General features: G+C 41.9%; 1 protein-coding gene across 3 annotated transcripts in view; it reads right to left on the reverse strand.

The window, feature by feature from the left end:
* Positions 1–8,338: 8,338 nt before the first annotated feature.
* The window catches only part of LOC138783413 (serpin B6-like), a 49,067-nt gene continuing 31,488 nt past the window's right edge, over positions 8,339–25,917 (reverse strand). Inside the window, exons 6-8 of one of the 3 annotated variants that reach the window (XM_069958104.1) lie at positions 25,135–25,302; positions 17,684–17,873; positions 8,339–12,079 (exon numbers count right to left, since the gene is read on the reverse strand). In XM_069958104.1, coding sequence (XP_069814205.1) covers positions 11,856–12,079; positions 17,684–17,873; positions 25,135–25,302 — 582 coding nt within the window. In that variant the 3' untranslated portion in view covers positions 8,339–11,855. Of the gene's footprint in view, positions 12,261–17,061; positions 17,874–25,134; positions 25,303–25,917 lie in introns of those variants that run through there. The other 2 variants (XM_069958103.1, XM_069958102.1) reach the window with 2 other exon arrangements.

A 25,917-nucleotide genomic window follows, 5' to 3' on the forward strand; every position in this document is an offset into this window, starting at 1 on the left:
GGGACCCCCACCCCACTTCAAAAGAGTGGACAAAACAAAGAGCATATAAAGAGCCTACAGAAGAACTTTGCAGACAGATGAAGCTATAGTTCTGTTTATCTTACTAACTAAAGTGGGTATGTCCACACTAAGGAAATTACGCAGATTCCACCATGCGCTTCCGCTTCACCGTCCCCCTGTCCCGTAGACTCCATTGTATGGTCGGATAGATTTTGCCATTTCCCCAAAGAATGGACAGGTTTATTCTTTAACTGGACGACAGAATCCGCCTGTGCATAGAATGGAGTCTATGGCACGGACGGGTGATCCGTCCGGATTCTGTAGTGTGCATATACCCTAACAGATTATTCTGAAGCCCTACGTGTTTTAAAACATAATTATCTTCAGGGGTCAGTAGTACTTCAATAAATATTTGTAAAATTTACTAGAATGATGTAGTTCCCTATGGTCCCCATGTTCCCTTTTATTATATATAACAGGAGAGTCTTTATGGCACCAGCACCTTCTGTTTTTGTTCCACCCAAGAATTTCCTTATATATACATTTTACATTGTTTAAAGTTTAATTATAGACATCTTGCAGTGATTAAAAGTACGACCACAGCAATTTTTTTTTTCTCCAAAAGGCAGGGCATAAGGAGAACATAACTAACGATACTAACTTGCCTAACCTGTGCTGGATCGCCGGGCTCTGGGATATCCAGCAGAGCCAATATCACGACCCAGCTGATGGACTGGGCGCTTAACCAGTCAGAGACTGGGGCAGGACACCACTACAGTCATTGATTAGCTGAGGTTGCAATCTATAAACCGACACAGGCATTTTCCCCCCAAGTTGTGACGTCATCACAACTTGGGGGAAAATGCCTTTTGCCGGGGGTCCCAGAGCCTTGCAGGAAAGGTAAGCAATCCTTGATTGTTATTTTGTCCCCTGCCTGCTCTCAGAATATTACTACAGGTGGACTTCTCCTTTATTTAAATTAAGGGTGCGTTCAGATATACAGGATCTGCAGCAGATTTTATGGGCAGATTTGAAGTTGCAGATTCAAAGCATATCTGCGCCATCAAATCTGCTGCAGATCCTGTAACTGTGAACACACCCTAAATAAAGACAGTATACATAATTTTTTTCTGCATGCAAGGACTTTGCCTAAAATAAAAAAAACTAATCTGGTGAGTCACTATCCAAAGTTCACAAGGGCAATTGACCTACATCAAGGAATGTTCTTTCCACACAGGTGGTCAGCAGTTATTAAAGGAGATACTGAGCAGAGCAGAAATGGTGGCCACCAACAATGTTATGCCCCTATTCCACGAGTCGTTTGGAGGAGCAAACGAGCGCTATTAGCGCTCGTTTGCTCCTCGTTCCCCGCTCGCTGCCGCCGCTATTCATCACGGCTGCAGCGAGCGGGTGAGTGCGGGAGGGGCTGCTCGGAGGATCGCTGATCGTCCGGGCAGCCCATAGGATATAGCAGCATCTTTTGCCGACGCTCCTATTCAACGGAGCGACGGCAGCAGATCGCTGCTATATCAGTCGCTTGTTTTTCAACATGTTGAAAAACAAGCGACTGCAACGATCAGCCGACATGAACGATGTCGGCTGATCGTTGCACTTTATTCCACGGGACGAATATCGCTTGTAGCGGCCGATATCGGCCGAATACGAACGATATTGCTCCTTTAAACAACCCGTGGAATAGGGGCTTTAGAGACATCAAGGAGAGTGATACGCTTCAGCCAATGGCCTTTGGCGGTGGTGGTACAGGGAGGGTGGGTTTGTCTGTTCAATACAGAACTTTCCTACACTTTGTGAATGGCACAGTGACAAGCCTAAACTACTTGAATAACATCAGTAATACAGGCAACAACACAGACCCTATTTCATCTTCATGGACGACAATGCTCTAGCTCATTGAAGTTGCATCATTGGGTAATGGCTGCTGGAGACAGATGTACTTCAAGTGAGGTGGCCTGCATCTCCAGACATGAATCCCATAGAATAGCTATAGGATCACCTGAGATGCCATGTACATTGTACCTCTATAACCCAGAACCTCAACGACCTGTGGGCTGCACTGCAAGAGTGGGATGCCATACCTTAGCAGACAATAAGTTGATTTGTGAACAGCATGAGACATTCAATAAGATGTCAAGCAGTAATTGATACTCAAGGGCACATCAAACATTATTGAGACATTGGGGCTGATTTATTCACATGTTCCCAGCAGTAAACTGGCGGGTTTTTGGCCCATTTTCCCTGTCAGTTTAGGGTTCCGACTAGAGATAAGCGAACCTCGAGCATGCTCGAGTCCATCCGAACCCGAACTTTCGGTATTTGATTAGCGGTGGCTGCTGAAGTTGGATAAAGCCCTAAGGCTATGTGGAAAACATGGATATAGTCATTGGCTGTATCCATGTTTTCCAGACAACCTTAGAGCTTTATCCAAGTTCAGCAGCCCCAGCTAATCAAATGCCGATCGTTCAGGTTCAGATGGACTCGAACCCGAACCCGGTTCGCTTATCTCTAGTTCCGACATATTTACTAAAGGTGTGCAATACAATTTTTCCAAAAGCCTGACAAACTCGTAATTTTTGTCCCCCCTCCCCAAGTGGGTGTGTTCTGTAAAACCCACCACAACCAACCGATTTAGTAAGCAAACCTCAGGTTTTTTCGTTTTTCCCTGTAAGAAACCTTCCAGATTTACTAAGGACATGCGCCACATTTATGAATTTAACAGAAAAAATATTTGAGACAGGTCTACTGACTTTTATGGTTAGGGTTTGGTTATAATAAATTATCGAACTGTATGCTTCAACTTAAATGTCCTATTTCATGATATGATATCACTGCACTGTGAACTTTTTACATTTTCCACATGGGCCATAGGAAATGCAGTCGCAAAGGTGTTTTAGGGGCAAAATGTACTGATCGTCAGGATGATGCGAAACAGTTGAGCTGTGTAAGCGTCAGGACCCTGCCGATCAGGGACTGATTAGCTATCCTCGGTTGAGGATGCCATCCTGTAGTTCACAGTAATTGTATGTTTACACAGAGATTTATCTGACAGATTATTGAAGCCAATGCCAGGAATGGATTTGAGACGAGGAGAAATTTAAGGCTGCATTCCAACGTTCCGTGATCCTGATGGATCACGGAACGTTGAATGCATGTACCGGAGTCCCCCCGCACCCGGACAGCATCTGTAATTAGATGCTGGGAGCAGGGGAGACTGTATTCATAAGCGCCGCGCTGTAGTAACAGCACCGCGCGGCTGATTCATTACAGCGCGGATGATTCATTACAGCGCGGCGCTTATGAATACAGTCTCCCCCGCTTCCAGCATCTAATTACAGATGCTGTCCGGGCGCGAGGGGACTCCGGTACATGCATTCCACGTCCGTGATCCGTCAGGATCACGGAACGTGGGAATGCAGCCTCAGTCTTTCCTTTATGACCTGTTTCCTGTTTATAGTCTGTTCCTGGCTTTGGCTGCAAAAATCTGTCAGATAAATCTCTCTGTCTAAACACACCATAAGTCATGTGATGCAGGACAGACCACTTCCTCATACTCATTAAAGGGGTTATCCAGAATAACAAAAAGCACAGCAGGTTTATTGCAAAAACAGCACCACATCTGTCCCAAGGCTGTGTGTGATATTGCAATTCAGCTCCATTCACTTCAGTGGAACTAAGCTGCATAACCACACCTAAGTATAAGGTGTATAAGAGAAGTGATGTTTGTGGAAGAAAGCAGTGATGCTTTTTTATGCCTGGACAACCCCTTAAAACACTATTTTCTGAGGACAGGTATGATCTACAGCAGTGAATGGGGGAAAAATGTGTATAGTACTGTACTGAGGTGGTGGTGTGATCACAGGGGGTAAGTTTGATGACTGACATATTAGTGGTGGGGGTTGATAGGCAATCAGAGTTTTTCACACTAGTTTTGTACAGTACACCTGCTCTCCATTCTTCTCTCCTAGCTAAGGGTACGTTCACACTTACCGGATCCGCAGCGTATTTTCTGCTGCGGATCCGCAGCAGATTTCATTTAAATAACTGAACACAGCATCAAATCTGCACCATCAAATCTGCTGAAGATCTGCTGCGGATCCTGTAGGTGTGAACGCACCTTCATAAGACAATTAGGGATCAAGAATCCCTACCACCTCCCTACATCAAAAGCTGTTGTTTTTCAGTGACATTGACTGACCAATCACATCAATCGCCAATGAAGACCAATCTGATTCTGCGGTCCACTTACTGGGGGTCTATTGTCAGGTGAAGGTCCGAGCTGAACATCATTAGTAAACGTGTTGTGCTCCCCCAGTAGTATATAGCTCCCCTGTTGCTCCGCTAGTAGTATAGACTCCTGTGCTCTCTCCATTAGTAGTATAATGGAGTATTAGTAGCCCCCTGTGTGCTCCCCCAGTAGTATATATCCCCCTGTGCACTCTCCCCAGTAGTATATAGCCCACCTGTGTGCTCCCCCAGTAGTATATAGACCCCCACTTTGTGCTCCCCAGTAGTATATAGCCTTCCTGTGTGCTCCCCCAGTAGTATATAGACCCCCACTTTGTGCTCCCCAGTAGTATATAGCCCCCTGTCTGCTCCCCTTCCCATATAGCCCCACTGTGCGCTCCCCCAGAAGTATATAGCCCCCGCTTTGTGCTCCCCAGTAGTATATAGCCCCCCGCTGTGTGCTCCCCCAGTAGTATATAGCCCCGCTGTGCATTCCCCCAGTAGTATATAGTCCTCTGTGCACTCCCCATTAGTATATAACCCACCTGTGCTCTCCCCCAGTAGTATATAGACCCCCACTTTATGCTCCCCAGTGGTATATAGCCTCCCTGTGTGCTCCCCCTCCCATATAGGCCCCATTTGTGCTCCCCCAGTAGTATATAGCCCCCCTGTGTGCTCCTTTAGTAGTATTTAGACCCCCGCTTTGTGCTCCCCAGTAGTATATAGCCCCCTGCTGTGTGCTCCCCCAGTAGTATATAGCCCCCCGCTGTGTGCTCCCCCAGTAGTATACAGCCCCCAGCTGTGTGCTCCCCCAGTATTATATAGCCTGCAGATTTGCGCTTCCCAGTAGTATATTGTCCCCCTGTGCTGCCCCAGTAGTATATAGCACCCCTGCTGTGTGCTCGGGCACTCCAGTGATGTCACTCGAGTGCCGAAACCAGAGACAGCACAGAGCGGCCTCTTGAGACCGCTGTGGCCACAAGAGTGACTGACAGGGAGGGAGCCAGCTGCTGCACAGTAATTATAAGCACTCGTTACGAGTTACTCATAGTTACTGTGCAGAGGAGAGTAGTACAGCTCAGTATGCAGGTATACTGAGCTGCAGCAAGTGTCCAAGGATCCGGAGAGCTGGCCTCCACGGTACGCGGTCCACCACTTGAGGACCCCTGTGCTAGATCATTAGTTCCCTTGGTGAATAAGCTAGTAGTCAAGCATTGGGTGCTGCCACTTTAGTCTATAGGACTCACAAAGGGAACTGAACACTGAACATACTCAGCTATCTTCATCAATCCTATAGATATTGTGTTTCTGTCTTTTGGGCAGTATTTTTACAACCAAAATCAGGAGTGGAACTGAGCGCAAAATTATAACGGAAATATTTGCACAGTTTCTGTGTTTTCAACTCACTCCTGGTTTTGGTAAAAAAAAAAAAAAAAAAAAGACAGCAATACTGTGTGTAAACATAGTGTAATTATATAAGAGGTGTCTACTTTAAATGGGTGTAGAAGCTTTTCTTTTTTTTAATTAATTTAAAATTTTGCCAAAAATGTGAAAATTGCCATGGCTACTAAAGGTGCAAAATGTCCAACATACCCTTGCAGCAAAAGAACATTGGCTTGCAGGGATTTCCAATGGGTAGCACCAGAGACCAAGCTCCTTTCCTTCTGGGAGAGAGCAGTTTTGCATAATTTTCCAGAAGAATATAGGTAGCAATGCAGAAACACTTCTTTGTTGAGAATCTAAGGATATTGCTACCACCAACAGGTATAAGAATATACTCAATCTGTGCCACTTCAAATTACTTACAGGTAAACAAAAATTGACAGATCTTTATTTTATTCCTTGGGCCATCAGCCAATATATTTGCTCTGTTTGCTTTGTAGGTTAGACTTTATTTGAGGTTAAGTAATTTATCTTTTCTAGGGACACAATCCAATGTACACATTTCCTGTGCAGATTCCCTGTTGCAAGGTAGAATATTTCAAAGTTAAATACATCCATAATTTGTCTCTGGGCACCTCAGAAGATAATTTTTTATGTGTTTATTTTTATTCTCAAGAAAAACACCATACCCAACCATACTGCAATCTTAAAAAACTGCCACTGAGCCTAAAAGCCCATACATTTTAAAAAAAATATTAAAAACACAGCATTTCACATTTCCCAATTGATTCCAAGCAAACATTTGGTCGCAGTGGTTTTATCCCAAAAATCTCAGTCTGTAAGCTCTTGTCAGCAGGGTCCTTACTCCTAATGTTTGACTTATAAAACCAGATATTACAATTATACACGTTATTTTGTCTGTCTGTGTATGTATACCCAGAATTGTAAAGTGCTACACTATACAAGTATATAGTACCTCCTATTTTTCCCATTCTACCTGCAGAAGCAATGGTGAGCGTTTTAGACCTTGTTCACACTTGTGTTGTTTGGTGGCACCTTTTTGGGGGGGCCCTTGGGGATTGGTCCTGTGACAGTGGGGTTGCTTGCTTTGTGGGGTTAGCGGTCGCTGACTGACACAGTGGTGAGTTAGTGTAGGGACCCATGTGAACCAGGGGACATGCACGTGGTACATGGGGCAATATGGTTTGATCAAGTTATATACCAACATCCTGGCATTGGTTTTTAAACGTAGCCGAGAGGCATTAGTGTCAGCCATAGGTGTAAGGTGCAGCAGCTCCTTTCTCTCCCTGTCCGTACTATACAGGAAATACTGGCTTTTTGCATTGCATTGCAAGTCCGTCTAGGTCTTTTGCACATACTCGTCCCTGCTTGGTCTCCTGTGTGATTGTGATCTTAACACTTTGAGGCATATTTAACATTTGCACAAGAATTTTTGCACCAGTGCACTTTTCACATGCTGCACAAAAATCTCCAGACTATGCGCTAAACATGTAGCAAAGTCCTGGTTAAAACTAGCAGATTTTTTGAAGGGGCTAAGAATTTGGCTAAAAAGTCTGACTCAAGTACTGCTGCACTAATATATATATATTTTTTTTTTTTGCAGGAAAAAAAATGCACATGATAAAATGTAGCTAACTTAAACCCCACCTAAAAAAAAAAAAAAAAAAAAGCCTGCATGCTACGTAGCCAACTGCTCAAAAATAGCACAAAATGCTTCATAGTTGGTGTGTAAAAGTTTATGCCCTTTGTGAAAACACAGAATACACCACAGAAAACAGACCCATTGTCTTCTATTAGAGCTTCCAATCAGAAAAAAACAGACCTTGTAAGTGCAGGTCCTACCTTCATCGGAACCGATCAGTGATTAAAAGTTGATCCATTTTTAAAATGAATGTGTGGATGACCACATTGAAATCAATGTTTCCTTTTTGTGTCTGCAAACCAGGATCCAGATTCACGGACAGAAAAAAAAACTGGTGTGTGTGGATGAATCTTTACTGTTGAATCTTGCCCCTCAGATCTCTAATGTGTCATTACTGAACAAATACCAAGTGATTTAATTACCTGTTTTTGTTCAGCATTGTGGCCAAAGTTGCTGTGTGGCCCTAGAATTAAACTGATTTTATTAACAGGTGGTAAATTTTGGTCAACTGTGTGCAGTGGCATTGTTTCCCAATTATGAAAAATACAGCTATTTTTCTTCCTACACTTATGTATATGGGGCCATAAAAATAAATATGTCTGCATTCTGTCCGGGCATGGAATAAACAGATGTGTGAAAAGGTCCTTTTACACAGCCTGATGACCTGCATCAATCTTAGTTATTACTGCTTGTTTGCTGAGCCTTCACAATGCTTCATAAAATCGTAAGGCCAAGCTGCATCGATTATTTTGAAGAACTGCACAAACAATCCAGCGATCCTCACTGTCAGCCATTTACACAGGGCGATGTGCAGCCAAACAAAGATCCAATCAGCTGAGCAGCTTTTCCTTCTTCTTCAGCTGATCGCTGGACCTTTTACACAGTCCACCCCTCATGTGCCTGATAATCTGCCTGAGAAATTGGGCCTTTAGGTGTTGTTTGTATGGATTTGATACAATGTGCAACACTTCATTATGCGTTGGTGATCTGTCTGTCTGCCTATAATGTATCATTATTTAGCACCAGAAAAGAAACAGTACTCCTTGAGAGTCATTTACAAATGTCAACAATTCCGATATATTTATTGTGGGTTTATAAACAAACAGCATAAAGGTCTTCTGAACAATAATGATATTTGGGGGCGGGGGGAATGCAGCCAAGAAAACAAACAAACCGTCTAACATATCTATTGTAACAGTCCAGCAAGTATTACATAGTGTGTAAGAGATCTACAATAGGCCATCATAAAGCCTAATAAGCCAAATCTATAAAGTTTTTGTGAGGGAATGCCAAAATGAAGCAAAAATACATTTTAGTTAATATTTGAACAATTCTGTATTTAAAAGGCTTTTTTTTGTTTTATTAAAGGCAGATTACTCACTGTATGATTAAAAGGTTAGGCAACTTTCTATTGGACTATAAGCTCTGTGCTTGCATACAGGAAAACAAAAGGTGAGGATAATGTAAGGTGCTTAGTTACAGAATCAAAGTAATAAGGATTTTCATTAACAGAAGTTACTCTTATTTGCATTAAAAAATAATGTTGGTGAATTATAACTAACATGCTGCAATGTACAATGTGGAAAGTACAAATCCCACAAAAAGCTAAATTACTAGCAATCACACTAGGAAAATGAAGTACATAAATATCTTAAAATAGTTAAATTTGCATAGAAGCTGAAATTTCCCTTCTTAGTGTAATAAAAGGCACATAGGTTGTATTTTAAAAGAAGTCGTTCAGTTGGGGGGGGGGGGGGGGGGGGGACAATGTATACTTACTGGACCTTGCGCCCCGAGTGGCACCACCTTACCAGGCTCCCATACTCCGCCAGATGTAATTTTCTTCCGGCTGTGAGGTGCGTCACGACCTGGGCTGCCACGTCACTAGCTGAGCAGGGTAAATCCTGCCCTTCAATCAGTGACAGCAGCAGTGTCCCACCCCAGTCAGTGATTGGCTGAGTGGGGCATCCATCAGCCAGGTCGTGACATAGCTGCAGGGGAGATCTGCAGACCGTCAGCAGGTCGCGGTGCTGCACGGCCACCGGGACAAGTAAATATACCTTCTTTATTTATTATGTTTCCCCCCCCATCCCCAGACGGAAAGTTACCCCCCTCCCCCCCGCAAGATTTGGATCCATCTTTTTCCAGGACCCAGGGAGGAGAGGCAGGGAGCCTGATGAGCTGAATGCAGATAGGAACAAAGAGCTTCACTTCGGTTCTACTGTAGATTCGCTCATCTCTATTTTTTATTGGTATCATATTGGTGTAAAGAAATTTGATTGCTTTTTATTAACTTTTTTCTGATATAGAATTAAAAAATAAAAATCCAGCAATCTCTTTTTTTTCCCTCCTTAGGTTTACGCTGTTAGCCGTGCAGGAACAATATTGTTATATTTTAATAGATTGGACAATTCTGCATCTATGACATAAAATGTATAACGGAAAAGGAAGCCATTTACCGTATTTTCCGGCGTATAAGACGACTGGGTGTATAACTTTTCCAGTTAAAATAGAGAGTTTGGTATATACTCGCCATATAAGACTACCCCTCTTCCCACGTACACCAAATAAAAACTAATAAAAAAAAACATCAGACAGCAGTGAGATCTGAGAGGCAGAGAAGGAGGTACAGTCATACTGGTAGTATACAAGGGCAGGCCAGAAGGGTGTGAAAGGTGTGTTTTTCTGGGTACAGCGCCACTCTACTGTATCCTTTTTTTCCATACCCCCCACTGTATGCGGTGACCGCAGATTATCCAGTCCAGTTCCAAAGCTTTTCAGCACCCGCCCCATAAGACGACCCCTGACTTTTGTGAAGATTTTCCTGGTTTAAAAAGTAGTCTTATACGCAGGAAAATAGTCAATGTCTATTGGAGCTTTATTTTATAAGGGTGTTTTTAAAACATGTTTTTTTTTTTAAACACATGAGAGCCTGTATGTACAGATCGCTGATCCGACAGGACGGAGGAAAGTCTTTTACCCCTACCTGTCAGTGTTAGTGATCGATCAGTCAGTGAAATATGCTTATCCACAATGCATCACAGCGTTTAAGGGGTTAATGATAGGTAGCGAACACTGATGTGTGCAGGACCAAACCCATTGAAACGGCCCTGCGCACAATGCAACCCCTTTACAGTCAGGAAAGTTTATATACGTTCCTAATGCACAGGGCATTGGCGCAGGAGCACCATTGAATGTATGAGCACCACTGAATGCTACTCTTCTGAATTTCCCTCTGCAGGAATGTTCTCTTGGCAAAAATAACAGCTGATTGTAAGAGATTGTAGGCGTTGGAATCAAATAATTGTGGGGCGAGTGTTTTTAAAAAATGTTATGACAATAAGCCAACACTTTTAAGGAACATTTGAATAAATTTGAGGTACTGTGTGTAGCTAACCATTAACATATTTTAAAACACACAGTAATGCTGACCTAGAGTTCAGACCCTGACTGACCAATAAAACGAGCAGGGAGTGGAGCGCACAGCTAAACACTTCTCTCCTAGCCCTCTGTTTATGTGACTGAGATGGTCCCATAGACTTACATTATGCTTCATGTGGCACAGAGCAGGGGGAAAATGCACTTAGGGCTTATTTCCACATTCTGTGAAACATGAACAACACAGACGGGGAAGCAGTCATAGATTCTGTTCCTGCGTGACACAATATATCAATATTAGAATCCATCAAGAGGCTTCCCTGTCTGTGCCATCAGTGTTTCACGGAACATGGAAATAAGCCCTTAGTGTGCACTTCTCCCTGCTCATACTAGCAACTGGTAAAGGGTATGATCACAACCATTTATTTTTATGGACTGGCATGTCTATATGTCCCTACATTAGACACAGTGATTACTAGGCAGTCAATATGAAAAGATAGCCATGGAGTCCAATAATGCCATTTAAAACAGTTATTCCTACAGAGATTGGGATGATCTCCAACTCTGGCTGTACAGTAGCAGGTCTGCTATCAATTACAGACACCAACAAGTAAAAGTGGCATTCCAAAATTGAATATAGTAAATACTGTAACTATCATGTCCTGAAAATCCTCCCTGTTGCTGCATGCCCATCAGGCGAGCACAGCTTAAGTAAAATTGCCACCTTTTTGCTGAAGCATTTCAAGTGCACTTTTGTTAAATGCCCCTGTTGCACACATTCAGTGTGGATTCTGCAACAAAACTGCACACTAAATTAGAGTATACAGTGGAGATTCTAAGACCCCATTCACATGCTGTGGAATAGAACAGACAGAATTTTAGAGCACGCTACAGATTGGGATGTCCACAGCATGCGCTAAAATCCTATAGGTTTTTTTCTGAAATTGCTTTGAAAGTAACAGAACGCATTTTAAGAAAAGATATTAAATGCATGTACTGTAAACTTGCAGGTTAGGATGCGTTTACACAGAGCGAGTTATCTGACAGATTTTTTTTTAAGCCAAAGCCAGAAACAGACTATAAAAACAGACAACAGGTCATAAAGGAAAAATTGAGATTTCTCCTTTTTTCAAATCCATTCCTGGCTTAGGCTTCAAAAGCCAAATGTCTGGGATGTATGAATCCATCCCTAAGGGGACGTGAATCTACCAAAGAACAGGATGCTGCGGCTTTGCTTGTGTATTATAAAGAAAAGGAAAGGATGATCACAAGTGAATCTTGGTACAAATCGAGCACAACGAAGCATAATGACAGCTCCTGTAGCAGCTGCTGCCTCTGTTCCTTCCTCATTCACCTCTACGAAGGATTTATGGAACACTTTGGAAAGAACTAGATCACGACTGCCAGACATGCCTGTAAAATCACATCTGCCCATGTCAAAGGCATCAGTCATGCCTAAACTTCCAAGAACGGACTCTAAATCATAGCTGTTTTCTAGCTTAAATCTAGGTAGAGAGAGTTCCACTTCAGTTCTGTCCATGTTGTCTGGATTTGTCAGATCTGCAAATTTCTCATAAGTGAGTTCCTGTTCAAGCTGAAAATAAAAATATGAAAAACATTAAAAGTAAAATCCAACATCCTTTTGACAAAGATGATAATTTTCATCTAAGCAAATAAATCCCAGTTTTACAAGAATTTACAGTAATGTACAGTTGCTTTGCCAACACCAACATCATGACTTCCTTTGATAAAACCACCATGACAGTTGGACAGATCCTTTTAAAAAAGGGATGTAATAGCCATATAAGAGTTTCTTTCAGATTTCCAGCAGTCTTTTGGCAGTTTCGATGGCAAGTCCAGTGCTAAAAACTGCACTTCTTGCTGTTGACAAAGACAAGAACAGGAAAATTGTGGGGAAAAAAAAAAAAAAAAAAAGGCTGGGATGTATTTGCAAAGAAAATACATTCTGAAAATTCTGTAGCCAAAACTTCAATGAAACATTGGGCATAGAAATCAAAGAAAAATCTATGTGACATGCTGCTGAACAGAAAGCAGCAGATTGTTTTCTAACAGATTTCAAGAGTAATCGAGAAGACTTTAGCATTCTTTAACCCCTTCAAGACCAAGCCTATTTGCACCTAAAAGACCAGGCTCATTTTTCAAAATCTGACCTGTCTCACTTTATGCGCTTATAGCTCAGTGATGCTTTAACGTATGCTAGCGATTCTGAGATTGTTTTTTCGTCACATATGGCACTTTATATTAGTGGCAAAATTTGGTCACTACTTTGTGTGTTTTTTGTGAAAAACATCAAAATATCATGAAAAATTTAAAAAATTAGCATTTTATGAACTTTGAAATTCTCTGCTTCTAAAAAAGAAAGTGGTATCACATAAATTAGTTACTAAGTCACATTACCAATATGTCCTCTTTATTCTGGCTTCATTTCATAAACATATTTTACTTTTTTAGTGTGTTACGGGGCTTAGAAATTTATCAGCAAATTACCACATTTTCGTAAAAGTTTCCAAAACTGATTTTTTTAGGGACCAGTTCTTTTCTTAAGTTGATTTAGGAGGCTTGTATACTGGAAACCCCCATAAGTGACCCCATTTTGGAAACTAGACACCTTAAAGAATTAATCTAGGGGTATAATGAGCATTTTAACCCTACAGGGGCTGGAGGAAAGTATTCACCATTCGGCAGTAAAAAAATGAAAAATTACAATTTTCCAATAATATATACGTTTAGATTAAAGTTTCTAATTTTCAAAAGGAACATGAGAGAAAACGCACCCCAAAATTTGTAACGCAGGTTCTCTTGAGTACTACGGTACCCCATATGTGGGCGTAAACCACTGTATGGGCACACAGCGGGGCTCAGAAGGAAGGGAGCGCCATCTAGCTTTTCCATTGCAGATTTTGCTGAAGAAGTTTCCGAGCGCCAGGTGCTTTGCAGTGCCCCTGTAGTGTCAGCAGAGAGAAAAACCCCCTTAAGTCACCCCATTTTGGAAAGTACACCCCTCAAAGAATTCATCTTGGGGTAGGATGAGCATTTTGACCCCACAGGTGTTAGAGGAAAGTATTCAAAATTAGACAGTAAAAATGAAAAACTCGAATTTATCCAATAATATGTTCGTTTAGTTTAAAATCTCAATTTCACGAGGAACAAGAGAAAAAAAGTACCCCAAAATTTGTAACACAGGTTCTCCTGAGTAAAAAGGTACCTCATATGTTGGTATAAACCACTGTATGGGCACACAGCCGGGCTCAGAAGGGAAGGAGCGCCAATTAGCTTTTTCAATGCAGATTTTGCTGCAGAAGTTTCTGAGTGCCAGGTGCGTTTGCAGAGCCCCTGTAGTGCCAGCGGAGTAAAATCTCGCCATAAGTCACCCCATTTTGGAAAGTGCACCCCTCAAAGAATTCATTTTGGGGTGTGGTGAGCATTTTTACCCCACCGATATAAGAGGAAAGTATTCAAAAGTAGACAGTAAAAATGAAAAACTCGAATTTTTCCAATAATTTGTTCCTTTAGTTTGAAATTTCTCAATTTCACAAGGAACAGGAGAGAAAATTCACCCCAAAATCTGTAACGCAGGTTCTCCTGAGTAGAACGGTACCCCATATGTGGGCATAAACCACTGTATGGGCACACAGCAGGGCTCAGAAGGGAAGGAGTGCCAATTTGCTGGAGCAAAACAGTAGCTAGTAATAGTTATTAGAATAGCGCAGTTACTAAAATAAAAAAAAATTAGATTACAGGTAATGTGGGGTGGTTCCGGGTAATTTGGAGGTGGTTACGGGCAGTCTGGGGTGGTTACAGGCAACCTGCTGTGGTTACGGGTAATCTGGGGTGGTTACAGTCTGGGGTGGTTACAGACAATCTGGGGTGGTTACAGGCAACCTGCTGTGGTTACGGATAAACTGAAGTGCTAATAGGTAATCTGAGGTGGGTACCTGTAATCTGGCGTGGTTGCGGGCAATCTGAAGGGGGTCACTGGCAATTTGGGGTGGTCAGTGGCGACGTGCAGTGGTCAGTGGGTGCAATCTGGGTGGTTACATGTAATCTGGCATGATTACGGGCAACCTGGGGTGGTTATGCGCAACCTGGGGTGGTTATGCGCAACCTGGAGGGGTTACAGACAATCTAGAATTGTTACGGATAGACTGAAGTGCTTATAGGTAATCTGGGGTGGGTACATGTAATTTGGGGTGGTTACAGACAATCTGGAGGGGGTCACTGGCAACGTGCGGTGGTTACGGTCAACGTGCGGTGGTTACGGGTAATCTGGGGGGTTACGTGCAATCTGACGTGATTACGGACAACCTGGGGTGGTTACGGGCTAGCTGCGGTAGTTACGGGTAATCTGGGGGGGGTTAGGGGTAATTTGGGAGTAAACTGCAATTATTACTATAATAGAAAGTGTGTGTTTTATTTTTTTGTATGTTTGTCACTTTTTGTACTTTTCACATTCTTTTTCACTGTATTACTATGATTACTGTGATATTTTCTATCACAGTAATCATAGTTTAGTGACAGAGACCAAATTGGTCTCTGTCACTTTAAATTTTCAGAGCCGGCTGGTTGTGGAGCGCATGCGCAGTTCATAACCAGCCAGGACACCGAGGAGGAAGGAGCTCCAGGCTCAGGTGAGTATATGGGGTAGGGGAGGGTGACTGGGGGGGTGGGGGGACATCACTTTTTATCCCCTGTCACCAATCATTCATGGTGACAGGGGATAAAATGTTGCGGCGGCACATGGCACAAGCGATCAGCGGTATATAGTATATACCGCTGATCGCTTGTACCGGGACCCCACAGGGGAGTCCCCGATGACTGCCCCATGCTCTCCGCTACCTCCGGTGGCGGAGAGCATGGGGTTTTCATTCATTTTTACAAAGAGATCACTGTGAACAGACAGTCTGTTCACAGTGTTCGCGGCGGCCATCTTGGATCTGATGGCCGCTGCGGGGGGGGGGGGGGGGGGGGTTAGATACTGGGGCACTAGGGGGGCTGGTCTGGGGTCTGATTTTAACTATTTCATCTCCCCCAACCGTGAATTCACGGTGGGTGGGGGGGGGGGGAGATGAAATATAGCGGCGGCACCGGCCCATTAGTGAACGCCGTTTCGGCGGTCACTAAGGGGTTAATGGGGGTCAGCTGCGGGATCGCAGCTTATTCTCATTATCTCCGGTGCCTCACTCAGATGAGAGAGGGATCGCTGTCCCTGCAGCGATCCCGTTCTCATCACAAACCCCCGTCAAAGCAGGAACATATATGTACATTCCTACTGCACGGGGCATGTGCAATAGGAACGTATATATACAGATGGCTGACGTGAAGGGGTTAATCAATTAAGTCAGGCAGAATTAAAACCAAACCATTTCACCTACTTGCCAGAAATCTCTGACCACCTATGCTGCCTCCTTCCTGCAAGAATTATAGGAAATAGAGGCCAGCAATAAAAGTGCTCTGGAAATCCCCTTTAAATTAAACTAATTTACAGCATCAGGAGGCGCTCGCTCGGTTATGCCATTCATGTCTGGTCATTAGGAGTCTTACTACTGTAACCTAGAAGATTGTTAAAATTAGGTGAGAGCAACACAAAGTTACCATGTAATCTGAGGGATCCTCTTAACTGCATGAGAAAGTCAGTTTTTTTTTCATAACTTATAATGCGTCAACCATGCATCCTCCAATGCCAAATTGCCAATGGGAACCAAGTGGAGCCAGGAGAAAAGTTCCTTTCCTTGACGCATAACCGATCAAACATTGTTAGCATATTATCCATTTGATATTTTGAAGGTTTTTTTTTCTTCACGTGGTTGCTTAGGTGGCAAATGAGAGCACAGCCGTTTTTCCAACAGTGAACAAATCAAAAGCATATTCCGTAACTTTCATAAGCAATCCAACAAAGTTGCCTTATTTAATTAACTTGGAAGATTATACAGTTGCAGTCATAGATTACGTAGCTCATCTCTTTCCTGATTTGTTTCTTTATTACTGTGCAATAAGCAATTGTATTTACTTACATACGAAGTGTCTCTTTACACTCTCACAGAGCAGTTGTCATATGACTGGGGAGTGGGTTGAAATTAAAATCACCTATACTTACCTGGTCCCCTGAAGCAGTTATGACAACATTTGTGTTGTTTTGTCAGGAACTGCCCACAGTCAGTCGCTGGCTAAGGCAGGACACTGCGGTGGACAGTGATTGGCTGAGCAGGGAAGCTCCTGCCAAAACCCCACATCAGGGGTTCCCAGACAACCTCTTTAGGAGTCTATAGTCTACAAGATCCTATATAACATAAAACTTGCAGAAAGTGTCTGTTTTGGTAAAGAACATACTGTATGTAAACTACAACATTTAGTAAGCAAAAAATTGAGCAGACCCATTTTATACTAGAGAGGACCTTTTATTCGGTCTTTAACTGATACATGTATAAGAACACATCACCTATATTGATGAAAATTATAGAAAAGCTCATTGCCAGTTCAATGTCAGAAATAGTGGAAATAGTGAATTTATTAAAAAAAATTCTGATATCAGATTCTCTACTAAGAAATTCATTATGAAACAATGGCTAGCACATTTACTATATCCTGAATTGGATTTTTTTTAAGACCTTTGGCTGGGATAATGGTCACATTTAGGCACAGATTTGGATTTATCATCACATATCTATTTGATACATATCACATGCACCACCTCCTGTTTTTAATTTCTTTAGACGTTTCCATACTTTTGAACCACCCTATAGATGACATGCCCTTACAAATGAACTGATTCAAATGTAATTTCTCAGGGTGCAGCATATCTACCAGTAAACAAGATGCTGCGGCTTTGTTTATGTGTGATAAAGAAAAGGAATGCATGGTCACAGACAATCTTTGGCACAATCATTGCACAACGGAGCATCATAATTCCCGCAGTGGCTGCAGCAGCCTCTGTACCCTCCTCGTTTACTTCCACAAAAGACTTGTGTATCACTTTAGACAGGACTAGTTCATTATTACTAGACATTCCTGAGAAATCGGCTTTGCCTTGGTCAAAGGCATCAGGCATTCCCAGGTCACTAAGAACAGATTTCAGGTCAAATTTGTCTTCTAGCTTAAACTTTGGCAAATGCAACTCCATTTCTGTAATGTCCATTCTTTCTGGATCTGTCCATTCCAAAAATCTGCTATATGTTAACTCTTTTTCAAGCTGAAAGGAATAAAACATTGTAACAGTTACATTACAAATGGTTCTAAGCAAATCAGAAATAAAGCAAGTGGAAGGATGGCTTGCTGAGCAAGGGTCTCAGGACAAAAATGCCGTTCCCCTAAATCTAGAGAGTTCAGGACAGAAAATAGTAGAGGATCGCTTCTTTAGTCAAATACAAGCACTCCACTTTCCTTATACATGCAACTTGGATCAGCCAGGAATGCAAGTTTTGTTGATAGAGGGGGTGGCTGCACTCCTGCCAAATACTGATGGTAACATGCATCTCTCAGGGAACTCCCAAGAGACAAGTTCAATATGCTTGATATTAGCATTCTTCTGACACGTAGCAAAAAAGGAAACAGAGTTGTGCCCAAAAACAGTGAAACTTGCAAAGAACAACACCAAACTTTGCCACTCAATAATAAACTTTAAGGCCAAAACACATCAGATTTATGGGTACTGAAAACAAATATACCAAAAAAAATAAATAAAAACTCTGCCCATCAGGGTCAGTTCACATCTGCTCTATGAATTCTGTAAAAACAAACCACAATGTTGTGCTGTATCTCTTGAATTATGGACCCCACTGGCTCACAATTGAGTCCTCCAGGCTTTGCTGAATGGTATGCCATTCTTTCTGTCAAAACGGTGACACAGGTGTGAGCATAGCCTAAGACAAGGTTTCTCAAATCCAGTCCTCAAGACCCACCAACAGGTCATGTTTGAGTATATCCCATACAAAGTACACCTGTGATTATACATGATGCACTGAATACACTGAACTGTATAATTGAATTGCCTGTGAAATACTAGGGAAATCCTCAAAACATGACCTGTTGGTAAGTCTTGAGGACTGGAGCTGAGAAACACTGGCCTATGGGCTAACACTCCAAAGATGATATGCTGAATGTTTAGCAACCTAGCTTCTTGTTTATACAATGGAGAATATACTTAATGTACTGTATCAAGCCAGTGTTTAAAAAAGGTCAACTCCTAATCTTCATAAAGCCTCTACATGTATGTTGTATGCAGTAAAGTCTTAGCTGCACTGGTGTCAGCAGAGGTTGTCCTGGTTTAGAAAAAACACGGCTGCTTTATTCTAAAACAGAGTTCCATACTTATCCAAAAGGCACAAATGTCAATTTAACCCCTTCAGGACTGGGCTAATTTTCGTTTAAGCGTTTTCGTTTTTTCCTTCTTGTGCTTAAAAGGCTATAGCAGTTGCATTTTTACACCTAGACTCACATGAGCCCTTATTTTTGGCATCACTAATTGTACTTTGCAATGACAGGCAAAATTTTAGCATAAAATATGCTGCGAAACCAGAGAAAAAAAACAAAACAAAAAAAAAAATTCTTTTTCTTTGGGGGGGGGGGGCTTTGTTTTTACGCCGTGTCTCCTATGAAAAAACTGACTTGTTACATGTGGTCCTCAAGTCATTACAACGATATGTAACATGCATAACTTATTGTATCTGATGGCTTGTTAAAAATTTAAACCATTGTTAACAAATATATGTTCCTTAAAATCGCTCTATTCCCAGGCTTATAGCGCTTTTATCCTTTGGTCTCTGGGGCTGTTTGAGGTGTCATATTTTGCACCATGATGTTTACTTTCTATTGGTACCTTGATTTCGCATATGCGACTTTTTGATCGCTTTTTATTACAATTTTTCTGGATTTGATGCAACCAAAGTGCACAATTTTGCACTTTGGGATTTTTTTGCGTTTACGCCGTTTACCGTGCAAGGTCTGGAATGTGTTAAATTAACATTTTGGGCGATTATGCATGCGGCGATACCAAACAGGTTTATCTATTTATTTTTATTTATAACATGGGAAAAAGGGGATGATTGTGACTTATTAGGGGAGGGGGCTTTTTAGGGGAGGGGGCTTTTTATTAACAACAACAACAACTTTTTTTTTTTTACACTTATACTAGAAGTCCCCCAAGGGGACTTCTAGTATAAGTGCACTGATCTCTCATACAGATCTATGTTGCATAGATATGCAGCATAGATCGATGAGATAGGCACTCGATTGCTTCCGGCTGCTGCAGCCGGAAGCAACAGAACGCAGAGCCGGGATCAGCGCCATTACGGCGCAGACACCGGCCGGCACCAGTCACGTCATGGGGGAGCAATCTCCCCACTAGACACCAGGGCAAAGCTGCTCTGAAGTCTTCAGATGCAGCTGTCAACTTTGACAGCTGCATCTGCAGACTTTATTAGGCGATCGGGCCGTGCCCGCTAATAGCCACGGCACATGCGAGGACGTACAGTTACGTCCTCGTGCGGGAAAGGGTTAACATTGGACCATTGAAGGCTTTTTGAAAAGGATTCCAGCCATGTTTTCCTAAAACTGGACAATAATTTTTAAATCAGGTTGTAAACAGTTCTATATACAGGTACAGATTACAGAAAGGTTGACCAACAAAGCTCAGCCCCGCCACTGCTTAGAATAGCAGCTACATTATTCAGGATGAACAGGACTCTAAAATGTGCTTAACTCTTTAAATAGTACCTATTAAATATGAGCAAGTAAAAACAAAGTGAAGTGCTTCATTCCTATCTGTATTCTGCTCATCAGTCTGAGGGGCCTTGAAGTCTGCTCCGCTCCGTGACACTCCTCCCGGGTGAAAAAAAGATGGATCCAGTACTGGGAAACTGGAAGAAGTTTCTCGCAGCCTGATGAGCAGAATCCTGCTTCACTTTGTTCCTACTGTAGATTCGTTCATCTCTAGTACCTGTTTTTAAATAAAACTTCTGACATGTCATAGCAACATGTCAGAGGTTTGTATCGGTTGTGGTCCAGGTGCTGAGACCCCTGCTGATGCTTACAATGAAAAGTCAGATGCATACAGCAGTGCAGGCTCCGCCTCTTCATCTGTCTTGCTGCTAAAAAAGCAGTTGACTGAATTATAATTGAGCCCTATGGAACTTCTGGTACAGCAATTACCGGAAGTTCCATAGGGCTCCATTATAATTCCATCAACTGCTACTTTAGCAGTGAGACGGAGACGAAGAGGCAGAGCACGCATGCGCCTGCCCCTTCATTATAAAGAACAGTGGTTGTCTCAGCACCTGGACCCTGACCGATACAAACCTCTGACATGTTGCTAGGACATCAAAAAAGAGAAAAGAAGAGGCACTACAAATGAAAAAAAAATAAAAATAAATAATATCTAAAAAGGGGGAGGGGGTGCTGCAAAAATGTGCTATATATGATTGAAAACAAGAAAAGAAGCACATATGTTTAGAGTGCACACCAACTTTTGCAAAAGTAATACACATTTTATTGAAGAACAGCACAAAAAACGGAAATAAAAACTATTTAAAAAACACAGAAATCATGAAAAACCCTACAATACAGGGTGTGCACCCCACTGAATAGGGCCCAAATAACCCCACCATTGGAACCGGGTACACTACGGGGCATGTAAGGTAGTAAAGTATAGTAAATTTATTATATATTATATATACACACACACACAGTAATAATACCAAACAAAGAATGTGCAGGAAACACAATACAACCTGTGGGTGAGAATACCCCACGCATATCGCTGCCTCACTGCAGCTTTATCAGGAGTCACAGCGCAAATAATTTTTAAAAATTTCACAGCATATTTTATGGAAAAAAATAAGTCACTGTAAAGTACAATTGGTGTGACAAAATATAAGGGCTCATGCGAGTCTGTAGGTAAAAAAATTGGATAGAGAATATGTTTAGTGTAGGTAACCGCTTGCACATTCCTGTTTTAGCAAACAAAATGTAGTTGGGACAAGCCCCTTGAACACCTGCAATTTGTGTATATTTACTCAATGACACATGTAAGACTTGCCATCTGCTTAGGAAAGACTTAAGCCTTATTCACACATTCTGTAAGTTTGTCCATAATTGCGGATCCACAATTTATAGCCTACTGATTTTTATTATGCTGTTCATACTGTCCGTAGTTTTACGGATCCATAATCTGTGCAGCAAAAGTTACTTGCGGAAGACAACTGCAGACATAGTGAACGTGTGCATGAGGCCTAAGGGTGTATTCTTAACCCTTAGACGACCCAGGGCGTATAGTTACGCCATGGAAGTCTGTCCCCAGACGACCTAGGGCGTAACTGTACGCCCTGGGTGTTTCTCCCGCTATAAAGCGTGCTCCGGAGCGGAGCGCGCTTCATAGCAGGTGGGGGCCGGCTGCAATCAGCAGCCGGGACCTCACCGGTAATGACACGCTGCAGCGATCGCGCTGCCGCGTGTCATTAACTCCTTAAACGCCGCGATCGCGGCGCGACCGCGGCGTTTAAGTGTAAGTGACAGGGGGAGTCCCCTGTCACCTACCGATCGGGACCCCCGCAGTGTGACTGCGGGGGTCCCGATCGGTAAAACGGGCCGCCGGAGCTCTCTCACCTGCCTCCGTGCAGTCCGATCGGCGCTCTGGTCACTGAGCCTGCACAGGCAGGCTCAATGAGCAGAGCGCCGATAACACTGATCAATGCTATGCCTATGGCATAGCATTCATCAGTGTAAAAATCCAAGTAATGAATGTAAAAGTCCCCCAAAGGGACTTCAAATGTGTAAAAAAAAAAAAAGTTAAAAAAAAAAAAGTTAAAAACACTAACACACTACCCCAAAACCCCTCCCCCAATAAAAGTTGAAATCACCCCCCTTTCCCATTATATAAATAAAACATATAAAAATAAATAAATAGATAAAAACATATAATATACCGTAGCGTGCGTAATTGTCCGATCTATTAAAATATAACAAGCGTCATTGCGAACGGTAAACGGCGTACACGAAAAGAGAGAAAAAAGTGCGCGGATTACAGATTTTATGTTACATTATATATATAAAAAAATTTATAAAAAGTGATCAAAACGTCCGATCTTCACAAATATGGTATTAATAAAAACTAGAGATCATGGCGGAAAAAATGACACCCCATACAGCCCCGTAGGTGAAAAAATAAAACCGTTATAAGCGTCACAATAGGCCCATTTTATTTATAATTCATTGCCAAAAAAAAGGATTTCATTTTAAAAAAATATATAACATTAGAGAATCTGCGTAAACCTGCATATGGTTGTGTTCGGACTGACCTATAGAATAATAGTGTCATGTCGCTTTTACCATATAGTGCATTACGTAGACACAGGAACCCCCCAAACGTTACCATATTGCATTCTTTTTTGCGATTTCACCAATTTATATCTTCATAAATAATATATTTGGAATTCCATCATACATGTTATGGTAAAATGAATGACGCCATTACAAAGTACAACTATTCCTGTAACAAACAAGCACTTACATGGCCTGTAGATAAAAAACTGAAAGTGCTGGAGCTCTTAGAAGGGGAGGAGGGAAAAACGGAAACACTAAGATCAAAATTTGCGCGGTCCACTGGGTCATTTTGGGCCTGGTCCTCAAAGGGTTAATGATGCATGTATAAATGAATTACTGACTTCTTTTAAAAGTGCTATCATTTACAAAACCTTTTGACATGTCAGATACGTAAAAAGTTAAAATTAGTTGGGGTCTGGTTGGCGAGTCCTCCGCCAATGAAAAGAATAAGCAGTAAATAGCATGCATTAGTGCACTGTAATACCCTGCTTGCTCCAATCTTTGTCTTAGGCTAGATTCACACGTAATGTATTTATAGCTGATTTCTCACTGCAAATTTGCAGCGAAATCCGCTGTGGATACTTGCCCATTCACTTCAATAGGCTGACCTACTCGCAGCGGGATGAAAAACTCAGCGTCATTAACCCCGCAGCCCGGGAACATACTGTGAATCTGTCAGCTATAGTTCATGTTCCAAACTGCTGACACTGTTAGATTTATGAAATGTACAGTGATTCTACTTGTTTTAACAGCTGTCTCTATTGTGGACAAATTTTAAAAGAATCTCTCCTTAGCTCCTGAAAAGCTGCCGGCTGGGAAGACTCCTGTCTCCCCTCTTCCGGTTTGATTGACAGCTTCCGGTTTGATTGACACCTGGAAGCTTAGTCCCAAGCAGGGTCAGGATGAGTAAGGAGGTGTTACAGTTTGTTGTACTTCAGGAGCTCAGGAGTAAAAACTGACTCTTTGTGCTTCCAGAATATAGAAAATGCTTCTATTTTATAGTGTAGACAGATATATGAAAGGTACCATGTGTCTCCTAGCCCAAACAGCCATCTAAGGGTGGGTACACCATGAGAAATCCACACATAGAAGCTCTACTGGATTTTGTCACTTGCCCCTGCTCGTGAACATTTCCGCCCATCCCATTCTATGGTCGATCAAATTCTGCCATCCGCCGAAAGAATTGACATCTCAAATGCGCACGGGCACAAGCAACGGAATCCACGGGAACATTCCTCATGGTGAACCCACCCTAAAAGTGTAAGCAGTTTGGAATGTGAATTGCAACTGAAAGATTCCCTTTAAGGCTATGTTCACACTACGTAAAACTACGGCCGTAGAACTACGGCTGTAGTTTTGCGGGGTGGTACATAACCTTACTTTCAATGGGATCTATGCGGCGCCGCAAATAAATGACAGGTCAGTTTTCTGCGGCCGGAATTCAGCTCCGGCCGCTTGCTTCACTGTGCGCTATGGGAAGCTCTGATGTGGGCGCACGCTGATGCGCCCACATCAGAGCTCCGCGGCTGGAAAGATCATCCGGCCTGTACTTAAAAAAAGATGATCCGGTCAGAGACCGGCCGTTCCGTGACCTGCCCGGGGTCACGGAACGGCCAGTCTCATACGTAGTGTGAACTTAGCCTAAATCTTTTCCTGGTTTGGGCTTTAAGCAATGCACAATAACACAAAAATGAAAATTGAATTGAAAGTATTTTCCCTTGCCTTGCCTTCTTAAAGTCGTAACAAAAACAAAAAGGCACAATTTTTCTAATTTAAGTTTTTACTTGTCACTATGGGATATTGAGTGCAGAAGTATAGGGAAAACGTAAACTTTGTTATATTGGAGCCATGTACTAAAATAAAATTAAAAAAAAAAAAAAAAAAAAGAGTCTTTTCCAAATGCATTGTATATTAGCATGGTAAAAGATAATGTATGTACAAATGTTACAGGTGTACTGTATGTACTTTGTTAAATTGACTGCAAACACCCTATGAGCAAGAAATGCAGAGAGGAAAAAAAAAAAAAAAAAAAAAAAAAGTTTACACCGAAGATAAATGTCCTCCAGTACAGAAATTATAAATCCATAAGGCTTAGATGAGCAGGATGAATGTGGACATAGAGTTCAGATTCTTACCTTTTCCAGTCCAGTGGTTCCATCCTCAATATCGTCAGGAAGCATTATGATCATACTCAATTCATTATTAACATATGGCAGCTCAAGGACTTTAGTAAACAGTTCTCCAACATACGTCATTGGATATTTGGCCTTTTTATACATCATTTGCACTGGTTTGGTTTCATTCTAAACAAGAGAAAATATTTTTAATCAAAACTCAAAGTATTGTGTTCATGCATTCACAGATTTAACAGAATACCATACATAACATTTAAATAACGTATTCACTTTAACCCCTTTCCGTCAGCAATCTGTATATATATATGTTTCCCGTGCAGTAGGAATGTGTATATATACATTCCCGTACTGACTGGGATTCCTGATGCGAGTTGGAGCGCTGCAGTGAGAGCGATCCCGCTCACAGTCGGGGCTGGAAGTAATCCCGCAGTAAATGCGATCCCGCAGCTGACTCATTAACCCCTTAAACGCCTTGATCTACAGTGATCACGGCGTTTAAGGTGCTCAGTGACAGATCAAGTAAACGGAACAAAAAAAAAAAAAAAAAAAAAAAAAAAAAAAAAAACACACCAGGATTGCGGATTTTATTAAATTATATATCACAAAAAAAAAAAATAATAAATTTTAAAAAGCAATCAAAATTTTTCTGTTATACCAATATGATATTCATAAAAACTAGAGGTGAAAAATGGTAGGTGGAAAAATAAAAGGGCTATGGCTCTTAGAAGGCAGGGAGGAACATTGCATTAATCTGACCCAGACTTTTGTCTTCAAGGGGTTAAT

Source organism: Dendropsophus ebraccatus, chromosome 2 (genome assembly GCF_027789765.1).
Source record: "Dendropsophus ebraccatus isolate aDenEbr1 chromosome 2, aDenEbr1.pat, whole genome shotgun sequence".
Lineage (NCBI taxonomy): Eukaryota > Metazoa > Chordata > Amphibia > Anura > Hylidae > Dendropsophus > Dendropsophus ebraccatus.